The 16,467-nt window shown below is 31.2% G+C and overlaps 1 protein-coding gene across 1 annotated transcript; it reads left to right on the top strand.

Moving 5' to 3' along the window:
• The first annotated feature begins 386 nt into the window (after nucleotides 1–386).
• On the top strand, nucleotides 387–8,416 carry LOC112691191. The gene is made up of 6 exons (XM_025565345.1): nucleotides 387–462; nucleotides 6,295–6,407; nucleotides 7,621–7,725; nucleotides 7,905–7,973; nucleotides 8,172–8,225; nucleotides 8,390–8,416. The coding sequence occupies exons 2-6, from the start codon at nucleotides 6,312–6,314 to the stop codon at nucleotides 8,414–8,416; spliced, it is 351 nt and encodes a 116-aa protein (XP_025421130.1). The 5' UTR covers nucleotides 387–462; nucleotides 6,295–6,311.
• The last annotated feature ends 8,051 nt before the right edge of the window (nucleotides 8,417–16,467 follow it).

Genomic DNA, 16,467 nt, shown 5'->3' with positions numbered 1-16,467 from the left:
ACCGATGCGATATTATCGGCTTCTACGAAACTATTTTTTTCATTAAAATCGAATTATTTTTCATTCTTTTTTTCCACGGCAGAATCATGACCTATAAACCGTCCGTTAAACAATGAATGTTTGTTTAACAAAACAACGAACATCGGATCATATCGGATTTCTATGCAAGACACCATCTCCCCCACTTGTCGTCCCCCCGAAACTATCACTGGTAAAACTTGTCTTACACCTAGCGCTCTATCGGCGACGACTCCGCAGCCAGTCAGCCTTTCAATATCGTCTTCGCTGTTGACGCATTCAGTTTCACGCAGTCGTCGGCTCCTTGTCGTTTTCGCCTTTGCGCCATCTTGCCCGGTCGCCGTATCGCGTTTTTCCGGTCCCGCGTGCACACCCACGCGTTAATTAACGCCAGACCAATCGAAGAAAACGAAAAGCTACTTCTAGACATACGGAGCGCATCGAGTGAGTAATACTTTGTCGTTGCTTCAATTAGGTCTTGTCCTGCGCGGTCCGAACCTGACCATCACTGATTCGAATGAATTCATTCAAATCATTCGATTCGATTCAATAAATTGATTTGGTCAAATTGCTTCGGATATCACCTATTGTACATCATAATCGAATGACAAATGAATCGATTTTGAATAATCGGCATTATGCTATTATAGATTTAGAAATAAGTTAGTTGTTACCAAGAGCGTACCCAGGAATTTTGTATGGGCGGGGGAGGGTCGAACATTTTTATTTTATTTGATAGTGGGAAATTAAAATACACAATACACTATTATTATACTATTTACTACTAAATCGTTGAGTATGTGGATATTTCAATGGGGGGAGGTCCAGAACCTGAAAACCCCCTTTGGGTACGCCCTTGGTTGTTACTATTACAATAATTAATATAACATTTGGCAATTTAATTTTAAGGTAATGTTAAATACGCATATACTTGTAATCATTTTAAAAAATTATAAAAATATTGTCTGTTAGCTGTCTTATCAATAACAACGTCATAACAATTACACAAATTGAGTCGAAATTTTAGTTTACCAACGTGAATCAGGGAATTAAATAATGAATCATATTTATTGATAATGTTACAATATTAATGATGAATCGTAGTCGGTCGAGATTCAAATGAAGTCATGAACGAAATTATGTGAACGATTTGTTTTAACTTTCCGAATCTGAATCATTTCGTTCACCAAATTGATTCGTTCAAATTGAACGAACCGTTCGCGAACGACCCATTCCTTCTAAGATGCGATTCCTATGCGCGCGTCTGAAGTCGTGCGACCGTCGTTTTTAGCCGCGCGAGTTCTTGAAATTAATTATATGAACGATTCTTTCTAATTTTCTAAATCCAAATAATTTCGTTTACTAAATTGATTCGTTCAAATTGAACGAATCGTTCGCGAACGACCCTTCCCTTTCGCGACTGAGTCATGCGACCGTAGCGTGCGTCTACAGCCACGGGAGCAGTTGATTCGCGGTCGCACCATACGAATTACGATATCATCATCATTTAAATTAAAAACAAAAATGTCCGCCGAGACTTCGCAAATTTGTTTTCTTGTAAATAAAGTAATGCTAGTGATTGTTTTTTGAGACGTGTGACATCAACATGCTTTATTAAAAATAATTTATATTATACTTACTCGGTACGACTACAGTGGGCGCGCGCCAGGTCATAAATGTCGTTGATGACAATGTCATGCCGCGTCGTAACTCGTCGCCCATAAGTAGGGCTAGGATTTATATGCAATAAAAAATTGTATAATCTGCATTTCATTTACCAAAATATGCAAAAATATGCAAAAACAAATTTTTATTATTTCTAGAATTATTATTTATCATAACTTATTATTATTATATTAAATATTAGTATATTTGCAATTCAATTTTACTGATAAAACATTCCTTATAGCCGAGCCGATCTTTGAAAATATATTTAAAGCTTTAGGCCCGTTTTACAACCAAACGTTCAAACGTGCCATTTTTTAATTTTCATTGTTCACATGCCAATCGGTAAGGCCCATATGCACCCTCGTCAGCCCGTGCAAACCTCTAATAAGTATGTCTTAGTCCGGTCTCACACTAGAACCGACTATATGCGACTTTTGGTCGTATGTAGTCGGACGACTCCGCACGAACTTTCCCGACCTTAATAATGTAATTAGCGCTTTCATATTAAACCCGATTTTGTCATGCAATCACGCGCGTTTAACTGTATTACTGTATTACCTATGAATTGTTATGAAATAATATCCTTATTATTATTTTTTGCACGACGATTTGATTATGACTTCGACTGTATACATAGTATGTTATTTTTAAAACATGTACATCTACTTCATTGACAAGGAGTTTATGCCTTACATGAACAAGACAAAAATCCTTGCCCTCCTGAAATTTTTTATTTTGCATTTCTCGCCCTGATACTTCAATATTTTTGTCAACTTGATCAGTAGCAATAAATTGAATCGTCGATTTGTTTATTCAATATAGAACCATTCTTTAAGTAGGTAAATCATATTTTGTTCGACGTTTATGTAATCCTTTTTGTTTTTGTTCCGAGATCATACAAATTATGTTTGGCGTATCTGTAGGTCACTTATCAACTTTTGGTACTCCAAATACAAAGTTTTAATTAATTTTAAAATAGTCTGTTTTTTTCCTTCCGATAAAAATTTAAATTAAGATTTAAAAGTACATTTTTACCGTATTTTATTATTTCATTTTATAATTTTCTATAATTTATTAATACAAATAATTTTTGTGATAAAATGAATAAAAAATAAAATAAAATTTATTTTTTAAAACAAATGACAAGATGATATAACTATCAAATTTTTTTCTTTAACTATTATCGTTTATCTCCGTAGCCCTTCAAATACTTTACAATCAATAGTATTTTGGTAATATTTTAAACATTGTTTAAAATTTTGAAATGTATTTTAATTTATACCTATATGATTTTCAAAAATATTTTTATACAACAAAATAGCACATTTAATATATATATGTATATGTGTGTGTGTATTTTATATTTTAATTTTAAGCATATTTATATGGTACGCTTAACCCGAAACCTAGTTAATTTGTACTATTTACTATTTATGTGCATCAATATCGTAATAATATCACTTGCCTAGATTTAATAGTTTCTTTTGTTATAATTTTGAACTATTTGGATTTAAATTCAGCGTGTATTGGTTTTGATTAGTGTTAAAGGGTTATGAGAGTTAAGAGTGAAAAGTATATACTTTATATGGTCACAGGACATCGCAATTATGTGACTACATTACACATTTATAAAATAATAGTTCCGTAACACACTTATCGATCCCAAATAGCCGACAACTTACATAATCTAGCCATATTGTTTTTACAGTTCTTGATAATTTTGTTTTATTATTTGTTAGTAGTTAACAGTTAGTACTAACATAAGGGTTCGAATTGTTAATTCATAACAAAATATTATCGAGATTTCGACGTATACATTTTGTTATATGGAAAGAATCTATTGTTTAAGGGTCCGGGGTCCCTTAAAGTCAGTAAATATTTAGAGATCCCAGTTTTGTACACTTTAACCTCCTCTTTTCCCGCTGTTTATGTTATACAATATTTAATTATGTACTCGAGTGTAATATGAAAAAAATACTCGATTTACGTAGAATAGTCTATTTGAATGCGTTATTATGATAAAAAACGAAAAATCACTCGTTAAGTACTCGTTAGGACGGTTTGTCTTCGTTATGTGTAACGGCCAAGTCGTCGGAGACTGACGATGATGTTGGCGTGTCCATTTCAATGGTGAACTCATTCACTCCACTGCGTTGACGGTTACCACTCCGTCTCCTATTCTTCCGGTTTCTTCTCCTTCTACGCTTTCCTCTCCTGGCCTCTACTAATTCTATATCATCGTCGGTCGCTTCCGCGTCATCAACATCATTGCCTCCGCTTGTATTATGACGACGGCGACGATTACTTCTCCTACTTCTACTCCTGCTACTCTTTCGTCTTCTCCTAGCCGCAACTAATGGTACTTCAGAACCACCGTCTGTTGCTTCCGTGTCGTCATCGTCAGTGCTATCGCTAATGCTACGACGACGATGACGACGACGACGATTGCTTCTCCTGTTCCTACTTCTTCGGCTCATGCTCCTCCTATTCTTTCTTCTTCTCCTAGCCGCAACGATTGGTACTTCGGAACTACTGTCAGTTTCTTCCGCGTTATCATCGTCAGTGCCACTACTTTCATTACGACGACGGCGACGATTCCTTCTCCTACTTCTACTTCTGCTACTCTTTCCTCTTCTCCTAACCGCAGCTAATGGTACTTCGGAACCACCATCGGTTTCTTCCGCGTCATCATCGTCAGTGCCACTAATTGTATTACGACGACGGCGACGACTCCTCCTTCTGTTCTTACTTCTTCGGCTCCTGCTCCTCCTACTATTTCTTCTTCTCCTAGCTGCAATAAATGGTACTTCAGAACTACCATCGGTTGCTTCCGTATCATCATCATCAGTGCCACCGCTTATATTACGGCGACGGCGACGACTGCTCCTTCTGTTCTTACTTCTTCGGCTCCTGCTCCTCCTACTCTTTCTTTTTCTCCTAGCCTCAACTAATTCCACATCAAAAACACCATCAGTTGGTTCAGCGTCCATAATACGTAATTGTCTTTAGGTTTTGAAAAATCGAATATCAAACTGTCGGATAAATAACAAATAACTATTGATATAATACAATTTACTATATAAACAGCATTCGACTTATTGTTATTATTAGATATTTTATTTGGCTAGTCACATTAGTTAATGCTTATTCTGATAATAATAAGACATAGATTATTATTTGATATCTCATTTTTTCGATTAAAACCAATACTACGAGTATTTTGTTGTACAACGTATGTAAAGTAGGTAATACAAATTAATTTTTTTTTTTTTTTAATGAGCTAAATCCATATTTGTTATCTTTGATATCAAATATACTTTATGGTGAAGTAAATTGTAACTTCAAAATTGTTAAATACAAATTACACGAATAAAGATAAGTCGTAAGTCATAAATTATGTAGGTACAGTTGTACTTATATAATTTATGACTTACCTCTTAAGAGGTGTAGTCACGTAAATATGTAACATTTGTTCACTAAAATGTAATCTAAAAATATATATTTGGAATACTTTTTGTGAAGTATTTCATATGCATAGGGAATATTATTATCATAAAGTATTCGAATATGTATTTTCAATTTTTTTTCAAGTATTCGGAATACTTTTAAAAAGTATTTTTCCCGAGTCTGGTATTTGAATAATATTAATCATGTACAAATATAATAGTTGAAGATCAAAAAATGTGGATCTATGTTAATTTTTTTGGGACGAGTCAAATAGTATAACACTTGACGTTTTTAAATTAACATATGGTTCAAAAGTTAGCGTTTAATCGTTTGTAATTATTTTGAATTATTATCATTTCCAACACGTTTCTTGATAACAAATTATTTCATTAGTAGCACTCGAACCTGAATGGTTTTTTTTTTACCATCCTCTTTTTAACGTTTGTTGTTTTCGTTAATAAACATAAACACACTCATACACATACACTCACACACAAATTACGATCAAATTAAACCATGTAGATGATCTGGGAAAAATATTGAAAATATCGAACGGACTTGTGTTTAGGTGCAACAATAAAACGCTAGAACTGAATAAAATGTATTAGTACACTCAGTGGGGTACATAGGAGGGGGTCGGGTTAAAACCCCCCTCATGACCAAAAAAAAAAAGAAGAAAACTATGATATTATTAATGACGAGTAATATATTCGTAGTTTCATTGTTACGATTTGAACTTAAATAAACAACTATATAAATATTATAATAATTAAATAATTATATTGATAGATATTTGAAAAGTTTTGTTAACTTTGCTGTTTTTGTATTCCTATAGCTATTAATTTACTGCAATGTAAAAGTAAACTTTTAAAAAAGTTATATGAAATAATATCTATTTATAGATATTTATATAATATATATTTATCAGTGCAACTAAAAAAAAAAAATATAACCATTATTTTTGTTAAACCTCCCTCCCCAAAGCAAGATTGAATGTACGCCACTAAGTACACTCATTCTGTATTTATTACTAATAGGTATAAATATGAAATTTGTTAGTTGTTCTGAAAAGGTCCCATAACATGGTACACTGCTATCGGTTGAACAAATATTCGATAATTATTATTTAACATATGTTTTTTTTCTTTCTTTCTATTTTAGAAACATATTTCATCATAATGAGGAATTTAGACGAAATTTGTCCGAATTGGAGAATGTTGCCGCCACCCCCACCAGCAATACCGATACCAGACACCTCTAACACGGTCAGTGATGTAAGTTATATTATTTCTGATAAAGCTCATTACCTATGCTAACTGCATTAACGACCGGTATGCAAGTTCCTGGTGCCCAATTTAAAGTCTATCGATAACAGTCCAATATTCTTTATTCGCTAATTATTGTCTTAATTATTATTTAAAGGAGTACACAACACAAAAAATATGTTTTTTTTCATCTGAAATAATTAATTCCTAATTCTTAATTCTTAAAAGAATTACTACGTTTCTACTCACATTATTCAATAAGTAATGAGTAATAACTAATGAGCAATTGAAAAAAGACGCGTGACGTCATTGGGCCCTACTCATCATAATTGCCTAACTTATACATGTCAAATTTCCTTCCTTCACACAACGATTTACCAACCTAACATTTTATTTTTGAAATTTAATTTGCGTATGATTGTGTGGTTATATGTGCTTAAGACGATGCAATTATCAAAATTTTAATATGACGTTTAGTTTTTCAAATATTAAAAATCTTAAAAAAAAAAACATTTTTGTCATAGAGCGCGACATGGCGAACGGCAATCGAACTAGGAGTCCGCCGACTACCACTATACATTCTAGTTCTACGTATTTTACATACTAAACACGACATAGTACAAACGTTCAACCATATTTTAAAAATATAATTAATAATATTTAATTAAAAATATAGTTATATTTATGTATATTTATAAATGTGAGTGTAGTGTGTATAATCCGTAGAATTAGATTAGATGATTAAATAGTGGCGGTCGGTGAACCCGTTGTTCGATCTCCGCTGGCCATGACGCGTTGTATAACAAAAATGTCTCTTTTAAGATTTTTAATATTTGAAAAACTAAACGCCATATAGAAATGTTGATACTTGTATCGTCTGAAGCACATAAAGCAATTTTATATCGCCCTCCCACTTTCAAAGCATACGAGCCGCTACTGGTAAATCGTTGTGTGAAGCGAGGAACTTTTACAAGTATAAGATAGGCAATCACGACGAGTAAGGCCCAGTTGCGTCAAACGGCTATTCTACATTTCTCAATATCTCTTAGAATGATAATTTTTTTTAAATCAGATTTTCACCAAACCATTTCATATAGCCGTAGCAACAATAATTTAACATTTAAAAAAAATTAAAAAATTTTTTTTTGTTCTGTGTGCTCCTTTAATATGAACCTTAATAAATTATGTTATGTTATATTATGTTTATATACATTATGTTTAGATCGAATCAAATGAATCAAATGAATCAAACGTTTATGATGAAAGTTGGTTGATAATACGTCAAAAGGAAAACTTCAAAAAAGTACACCGAAATAAGTACCTTAAGGTAAGTTAACGGAACTAGAAATGCTTATTCCTGTGAAGGTTATTATGAAAGTTGTGAGAGATAAAATTGAAATTCACAATTAATAATAGTCTGATTTTTCTTTACTTTTTATTAAAAAAAATGTTTACAATAAACTTTTAAAAAATGTATATATCTAATAAAAAAATTTAAAATTTCAGATGCGTAAAAAGATTTCGATGAAATCCTTTACAGAAAATCGAAAGAAAAAATCAAACAAAAAATTGTTGGTAAGTGATTTCATAGTAACGGTAACTATTCGACACTTGTTCCTCTGTATATAGCGAACAGTGGGTCATTATTATAGTTTTTAATGATGAAATTGAAGTTTATCGACAACAGTCTGATTTTTTAAATATCTTTCTTGAATCATACAATTTTAATTTTAATAATAATTAGTTTTTTCAATATTTTTCTAATATTTACAGAAGACTCAAGTATGGATCATGTCACGAATTAGAAACCCCTCCCAAGACACTGAGGTAAGTTACGGTTGCTGGCAATAGTCTTTATCTGTGTATAGATTTTTAGCCTGCATAAAAGTTTTAGATAACGTAATAATTACATTATATTGCGATATTTAAATTTTCTCTTTCCTCAGCTAAATAAATATTTTAAAAGTGAAATTAATAATTTTCTGTTTCAGAATAACTCCAACAATGGTGATTTGTAACTATTTAAACCTTTTTATTATAAATTGTAATTTTTTTTTTTCCTTTTAAATATATTTACTAAAATTAATTTCTTGATGACTATTTTTTTTAAATTAATTCTCCTATATCCAATTATACAAAGTTAGGCATATTAGACTAAATAAATATATATATTGCTATAGCAATTGGTCAGCGTTACTTCAAAGTATCAACACTTATTATAATGATTTATTGATTAAGAAACATATTTTCTAGGTAAAGGCAGCTATTGCATTTTGGTTCTGATATGATAGAAAAACAGTAAACCGAAAAAGTTTAGATAATAACTTAATAAATATTTTCACTTGATTAAGGGTTATCTAATTAATATTAAAACTCTGTTCAAATCTTACGGAAAATAATCAAATAAAAAAACTTAAAAAGTTCAATTATAGAGAATTCTTTAATACAAATATCGAGTTTAAACTGTAAGTATCTACTGTTAGCAAGTTAAAACCTTTTTCTTGTAAAAGATGTACATAGTAAAGTAGAAGTAAGTATGATTCATTAAATATAAAATGTCAAAGTATTTTTTTTATTTTTATTTTTTTGCAAGCATTAGAAAAATAATAAATTAACAAACTATTCTTGTACGTTTGCAAACTATTTACACGTTAATGAAAATTGGGATTAATTTAGTACATGTGATATACTGCTACATTTGGGATTTAGTGTAGTGTAATTCATAGTCGCCGCTAGAATACAAATAATTTTAATAGTATTTAAACACTATAATATATACATAATAATATACTACAATTGTATTTAAATGATAAATGTAGTGATACGAACACAAATTATATTGCAACGAATGCTAAAAAAAAATGTAACGACTATATAATCGAAAATATTGCTCAATGACGTAGATGGCTTTGTTTATTGTTCAAAAAATAATTTTTTATGTAACGATTAGAAAAATTAATTATTTAAATAAAGTTTAAAATAAATTAAAGTTTTTTTTATAATTTTTTTTTTTTTTTAATTGCTTTCTAGGGGTGTGCATATACCCTATTGCACCTCCCACTCTTATGATTACCATATTGTGGTCTTCAATAGTTCATTTTAGAGCTTGTATTTTAAAACCCAAGCTGAGCATAAGATCGACGTTTTTTTAAGTCTCTTTCGTATAATATATTTTATAAGACTTTATTAGACTATGTACTAGATGGTTAAACGCAATGTTTCATCGAGGTGTGCACAAAAAAAAAATTATGTATGGGTAAGAGAGAGAGAAATATCTGTTGGTTTGCACCCGAGACATTATACCGCTGCTGTTTTTTCGCACGAGCCATAGTAGGTATGTACATAATACGATATGAGTATATCTATTATTACTTTGAAAACATCGAAACTGCAGTAACTCTAAAATAACTTAAACGCGATGGTGTGTGTAAGTGTATGCAATATTTTTCGTTTGAAAAAACGTATAATAGTTTTATTGTGCAGAGTAAAAATAAAAATCAAAAACTTAAATTATTAAAATAGTTCAAAATGGCGGTCTGGCATAGAAGGTTCGGTTCATTGCATGGTTAGTTTTTGTTTTCAAACATATTTCATGATTAATTACTATTCATGGGGCACATTACTTGATATCATGGGCGTGTTCAGACTTTGGTGGCCGAGGGGGCACAACATGATTTTGTTGGAAGCACATTCTGCCGGGAGGGGGGGAGGCAGTGCCCATCCGGCCCCTCCCGTAAACACGCCTATACTTGACAATATAGAAATGGAAATCGGGGAGCACTCGTAACTCCACATGCAACATTGTCAATTTATAAAATATCATCGTAATTGCGGACACAGGATTTTCATTTATGTAAAAATAATATTAGTTTAAGACAGTGATATTTTCCCGGATGACCGTAAACTAAACATCGTTTAAATCTACATATAATGGTCTGAGAATCACACATAAAATGCAAATTTGAGTCATAAGAAAATATAATAATATGATCTAATTGGTGTTATGCTGTAGTGAATCATTCGTTTTTAATAGTAATCGGATTAGTATTATAATACCAATCTGATTAATATATTAATGTTAATTAATATTATAACATTAATATATTAATGTATTCTTGTACATATTTCAAATTCGTTCTCAAGAAATACTGTCTCTAATTAACTTGGTGCCATTACATGTCAATACTAATGCGGCTTACACATTATTGGCTATTTCAAGTTTCAACTTTGAAGCACAATCAGTATTACAACCTTTTAATTTATTCTATTATAAATAGTTTACTCAACAATCATTTTAGTGCCATTATTTATACATTAAAATAAAATAAAATTAAAATAATTTGATATTGTCACTGTTGATTACATTAATTTATCTTATGATTAATAACTACAAACTATAATCGTAATCGTTATCATTAATCAAATTACTATTTGCCCAACATTGCTAGTATGTACAAATAAGTAATGTAATCATCATTATTTCAGCTTGAAATAAATAAAATATAATGCATTTTAAATGAATATGTAATCTATAATTTAACGGAAATACGAATGAGTGATAAGAAAAATTAAAGAAAAACATATTAAAATATAACAATTTAAGACGAACGGACGCATATGATCATGTATATATTATTATTTGTTGTCAGTATCAGTACCAATGATCAGTAGTAATATCACGGTCAATGTTGAAAGTAATAAATTGGGCTTTTTGTCGGGTCCATACTCAGGTTAAAATCAAATAAAATACAAGCGTAATTTTCAAAACACAGACAGGTGTTAAAGAAGAACTATACAAAAGTCGATTGTAAGTGGATCCGGGGTTCATTAGGTTATATATAAAAAAAAAACACAAATATTAAGGATTCGTCTGATTTAATTATTACCAAAAATGCTACTTGTAAATTTTGAGCCTAAATTAAAGGAAAAATTTGGGACTCCCCCTCCTAAAAGTAAGTCTAAATATGCCCCTGATTATTATATTATATTTTTATATTACTTTTCAAGCCTTACAAATTTTTCTTATCAATAATCATTTTGCATCAATTTTTCTCATTGCTCATTTTATATTTTAAAACAAATTATTATAATAAGTATATATTTATTAATAGCATTTAGGGTGGTATCCTTAAATACTTTTTTAAAAAACTCTGCTAATTTATTAAAATATTAGATATTTTAATAAATTATCAGAGTTTTTTTTTTAAAATATTCCTCGTAGGTCATTATAGAGTATTTTTTGCCTTTCATTTAAACACAGATTTTTATGACTACTTCTATTCATCGAGTTTCGATCATCGTTTCAATCCTGTAAAACCATAATTACCAAGTGTATATATAGATGTGACAATAGAAACAATGACTCACAGATATTAGATTTCAATATTTCGATATTTAAAAGTTCAGTGCGTTTTATTTTTTCAGCTTTGTTGAAATGCAATCTACGGCTTTTCGCTTGCAGTTTTCACGTACAACTTGACGTTCTATAGTAGAGATAGGGATATCGGAATGATCATGCTTAGCGAGTCTTTGAATCAATACTTTTTTTTTCTGTGTCTATTAGAATACTTGCAGTACATTTATTATTTGAACACTTCCATTTCAATCGTGTGTCTTTAAGTTTCCGAATAAAATGATATTTATTATTATCTAATAGTACTAGTGAACCTCGTTCACTTCGTATAATTTTAATTTCATTATTTTCCATTACACGAATAGTAATTTAAAATTTTAATATATTATAATATTTAATATATTTTAATATAATATTTTATAAGCTGACGAATACTTCGTTGACGTTTGTGCGATGACTACAACGCCTATAAGTTATTCTCTCGTATATCTGGTATCTAAGTTATAAATAACATCCTATAAACGTATAACGGTATAACGTTCTTTATCGTTCGATAGCCGATTATGGTGCTCAAATTATCTTTCGATTACATTTGGCAACGTTGGAAAAAAAAATATCGAGCGTTCTCAATCGTGTTACCAAAAATAACGTTCTCGACCGTAATATTCTCAATCGTATTTTACCGATTTAATCAGACGTATACTTGTATGTGTAAATATTAATAATAATGTAATAACTGTAAAAACGATACGAAGACCGGAAACGGTAGCAGTGCTCGGTCGCGTATTAGGAATCTCAAGACGCTACAACGCGGTTCATTAATATCTGGTTTTCATTGGCCCAATTCAATTTTCGCGTGTGTTTCTAATATCGACATTAAATATATGATATTTATACGAATTTTAAAATATATTTAAATTAAATAATTAACAAAATAGCATCGAGTTTGAACTATTATATTGTATACTTGTACAGTGTATTATTTAAATGGTTTTATTTCAAGTTACGAAGTATTAAAACAGTTTGGTTATCAACGTATCTGCAACAAGTCAATAACGCTATAAGATTTCCGAAAATCATGTTTTACTTACTTGAAATGATGAACAAGTTAAATGTGCGCACAATCCTTTGAATACCTAATCAATGGTAAACTATGGTGACTGCAAGAATCGGATAAACACACATACCTTCGAACGAGTAATGCGTAATGTTAACAGTACGGCTGCGCGCGATGTAATTTATAAACAATAGCGCACATAGGGTTTTTTCTCGTAGTTCAATTTGTATACTTAACGAAATCCGATCGCAGAATCTTATGTGTTAAAATGTTATACGAGTATAATTTATTCATCTAGAGCGATGCGTGTCACAATTATTTTAGTCACTAATGCTGACCATTAGCGCGCAGCTGACGGCTCTCAGCACGAGTCGGTAGTAGGTATAGCGCGGAAATCGGTGTTCGCGCAAATAACACCATCGTACACTGTTAATTAATCCGCGTCTGATCACAGACAGCGGTGCGCGGGGTTACTTTCACCGAAGGAATGTTGCGAACGCGGAAAGGCGCCGACAACTGTACACCTTCAAACCCACGACACAAAAAAAATAAAGACCGCGGCGATGTTCTCGCAACCAGAAAAAAAGTACAAAAAAAAATAAAAATGAAATCTCGTAAATAAAGTACATGAACAAAAAAAATATTCGATATGCATTACGTTGTCCGACGAGGGCAAAACTGGGCGAAACGTCGGTGGACGTCTCCGCGATCACTTACGTGCGACTTTCACAATTCTGGCGACACTCGCCGACGCCGTGATCACTATCAAGTGGCTAACGACAGTTTCGTAACCTCGACGTACACAGAAAAGGGCTCTGGTGTCGTATGTAAACTAGGCTCCCTAACCATTTTATTGTTTTTTTTTTTTTTTTTTAAAATGTGAATACCTACATATTTATTACGAAAAGATAAATAAAATTAATTGCCAGATAATTGATAAATGTGCAGAGTAAAAAGAAAATTCAATTTATTAGGTACCTATTATAAAAAACAAACAAAAATTGCTTGTATTATTATTCTAATTCAAAACTGATTGTTACCGGAACCACCACGTACAATTTGGAAAGTTATCTTTAAATACCATCAACATTTTTAATTATTTTAGGGAAGTATAGTTTCAGAAATGTTCAAGGTGCTCCCTGTGCTCTAGGGCCCCGGGGAACTGTCCCGCTTTGCCCTATGATGGCTATCGCGAGCGTCTCGTCGAACAGTTCGCGAAAACGAATGGCATTCGCTTGGATTTTTTTCGCGCCTAACCTAACCGCGAACTCTTTGCCGCGTACTCTTATGCGCTCCGTCGATGGCTGCTGCTGTTCGTGTTCTTCTCGCAGAAACGGAAAAGATCATCGATCATTGCCGGATTATCCATTAGTTGAATTAGGAGGCACCCGCTTTAGGGCCTCGATAAGGGGCCCTGTGAAAACGGAAAACTATTTTTATTTTTTATTTAATAATTTTTTTTGCGTTTTTTTATTTTTGAAGTAGGCGTTTTAAGCTATCTACACATGTAATTTATTAATTTTAATTAAAATTTACCGATATTTTTGCAATTAACAATAATTATAAATATTGTTTGATCTAATTTTTATAAGGTCCGTTGTATGATAAAAAATATATATTTTTGCATCAAAAGATTTTTATAAACACAATTTTATAAATCTATTTATAATTGTATAACTCTTTTAAGTTCACGGCCATATTTTGAGATATTGTGCACCTGATCACAGCGTTTAGGGCGTCCCTTTTCAATACATTTTTTAAATATTATGGTAATGTTTTTTTTTTTTTTTCGAAGCCCATAAAATAAATAAATTGTTATGTTTTTCTTTGAAATTATGTGCGTCATTCGATTGTAAAATACTGCACAATCCAATTGTAATAATATACACCATTCGATTTTATAATACTTTGAAATCTAATAAATAACGGCCGTTTCGATACCCGCAGGGACAACACAAATGTAACAATAAATGTCTAACCCAACAATATTCCATTGAAATCATAAGTAGGTCACATCTTGAAAGGATCAGTCCAAAGTCCATCCCACTATACCACTCTATATAACTTACAACACCCTTTTCTTTTGATCTTAGGCTATCAGTGCATGTGCACCGACCGTCAGATTAATAAAGAAGTCCTTTGTGACATGTGATCACTACATGCGACTATTTAACTTTTAAAATTATTTTTTTTGATTGGAGTTTTCTGCGCGAGTAAAGAAAAGTGTCCATCTTCAGTACATTAAATCCTGTGTCTGTCTCACTTAATTTAAATTTCATTAAACTCATACAATAATTATAAGTGCCCAGCTCATCGGCATTTGAATACTTGCTACAAATCAAATAAGTGCATTTTAATTGGTTTGCAGACTGTTCAGTTGCGCTGATCAGCTTTCGAAACTTTGTAACCTCGAGAACCCTCCCTTAAACAAGTAGAAAGGTAATGAACCAATTATACACCATATCTCACCTCTCACCCACCCATTATATTCCTTTATTTTTGTTTTTGTACGGGTTATTATATATATGATAATTTAATTTGCAATTAATTTTAAGCAATTAATTTAGGTATACATTCTCTATACATTTTTAACAGTAGGTATATCTACCTACAATACGAAAAAAAACACAAGTAACGAACTTATAGCTTAGGTACTATCAGCCTATATTTATACTCGTAATGTCTACTACGATATACATAATAATGAATAATTTGTAATAAATAATATCCATTGTTATTCTACTATTTTATTTTTGTTTTTTTTTTTTTTTTTGATCGAATAACAGCAAAATGATCTATTATGTTTTCATATTTAATTTGTTAACGTTAAGCAAGACACAACAAATTAAAATAACGTTTAAAGATAGGGTTGCCATTCGTCCTGGTTATAAAGGCATATTCCGTAGTCCTACTAGAAGTTGAGAGAAAATAATATTTAATATTGTATTATTTAATGTTAAACATAGAATAATATCGTACAACAAATCATTATATTATGGTCATCTAATCTACATGGTTATATACAATAATAGTACATTTTTGTATAAACTAGGCAATAAATATTTAAATCACAAAATTATGTACCTAAATATTTTGGTTTCCATATGAACATTACATCGAAAAATAAATGGTAATTCAATATAATGTCCCGGTTTGTAATTTCAAAATCTAACGACTCTATTTAAAGACATAATAACGTAAAACGAAAAGAATTGAATAATAAATATTTCAGTGCACTATAACGTTGAACACTGAAGTGTATAACGTTTAAACACTCGAAAACATAAAAACTATTTTTTTTTTAATGCAAGCCTTGAATAAATATTAACAATAATAGTATACATTTCTTGACACTCCGAGAAATCGGCATTCGACTCGTATATAATATACATTGTCTTTTCGAGATCCATATTGTGTACAAGCCATTCTTTTTATCGGCCGTCAGTTGTGTATATTATGACTATACCTATTCAGACACAACATAATTTAACGATAAACTGGTCACGAGAAATACATCACAATACTATTACACCCTTATATTTGTGTGAGTGTGTATGATAATCCGAGAATATGCCGAATACCTGGCGTTATAGTCCTCAACTGTGAAATGGGATCAAAAAGGTAGGGTTCCAGACTAACCTTACCCAGAAAATTATTAA

This window comes from Sipha flava, unplaced genomic scaffold, assembly GCF_003268045.1.
Source record: "Sipha flava isolate LNK unplaced genomic scaffold, YSA_version1 572_pilon_pilon, whole genome shotgun sequence".
In the NCBI taxonomy this organism is placed as follows: Eukaryota; Metazoa; Arthropoda; class Insecta; order Hemiptera; family Aphididae; genus Sipha; species Sipha flava.
Note: the sequence above shows the minus strand (reverse complement) of the source record. Positions and strands in the feature narration are given on the sequence as shown.

Bases quoted from the DNA above. Each gene is read 5' to 3' on its own strand.
- LOC112691191 (XM_025565345.1), top strand. From the start codon at position 6,312: ATGAGGAATTTAGACGAAATTTGTCCGAATTGGAGAATGTTGCCGCCA. The intron at 6,408-7,620 runs GTAAGTTATATT...CATTATGTTTAG, and splicing joins CCTCTAACACGGTCAGTGAT to ATCGAATCAAATGAATCAAA. The intron at 7,726-7,904 runs GTAAGTTAACGG...TTAAAATTTCAG, and splicing joins ACCGAAATAAGTACCTTAAG to ATGCGTAAAAAGATTTCGAT.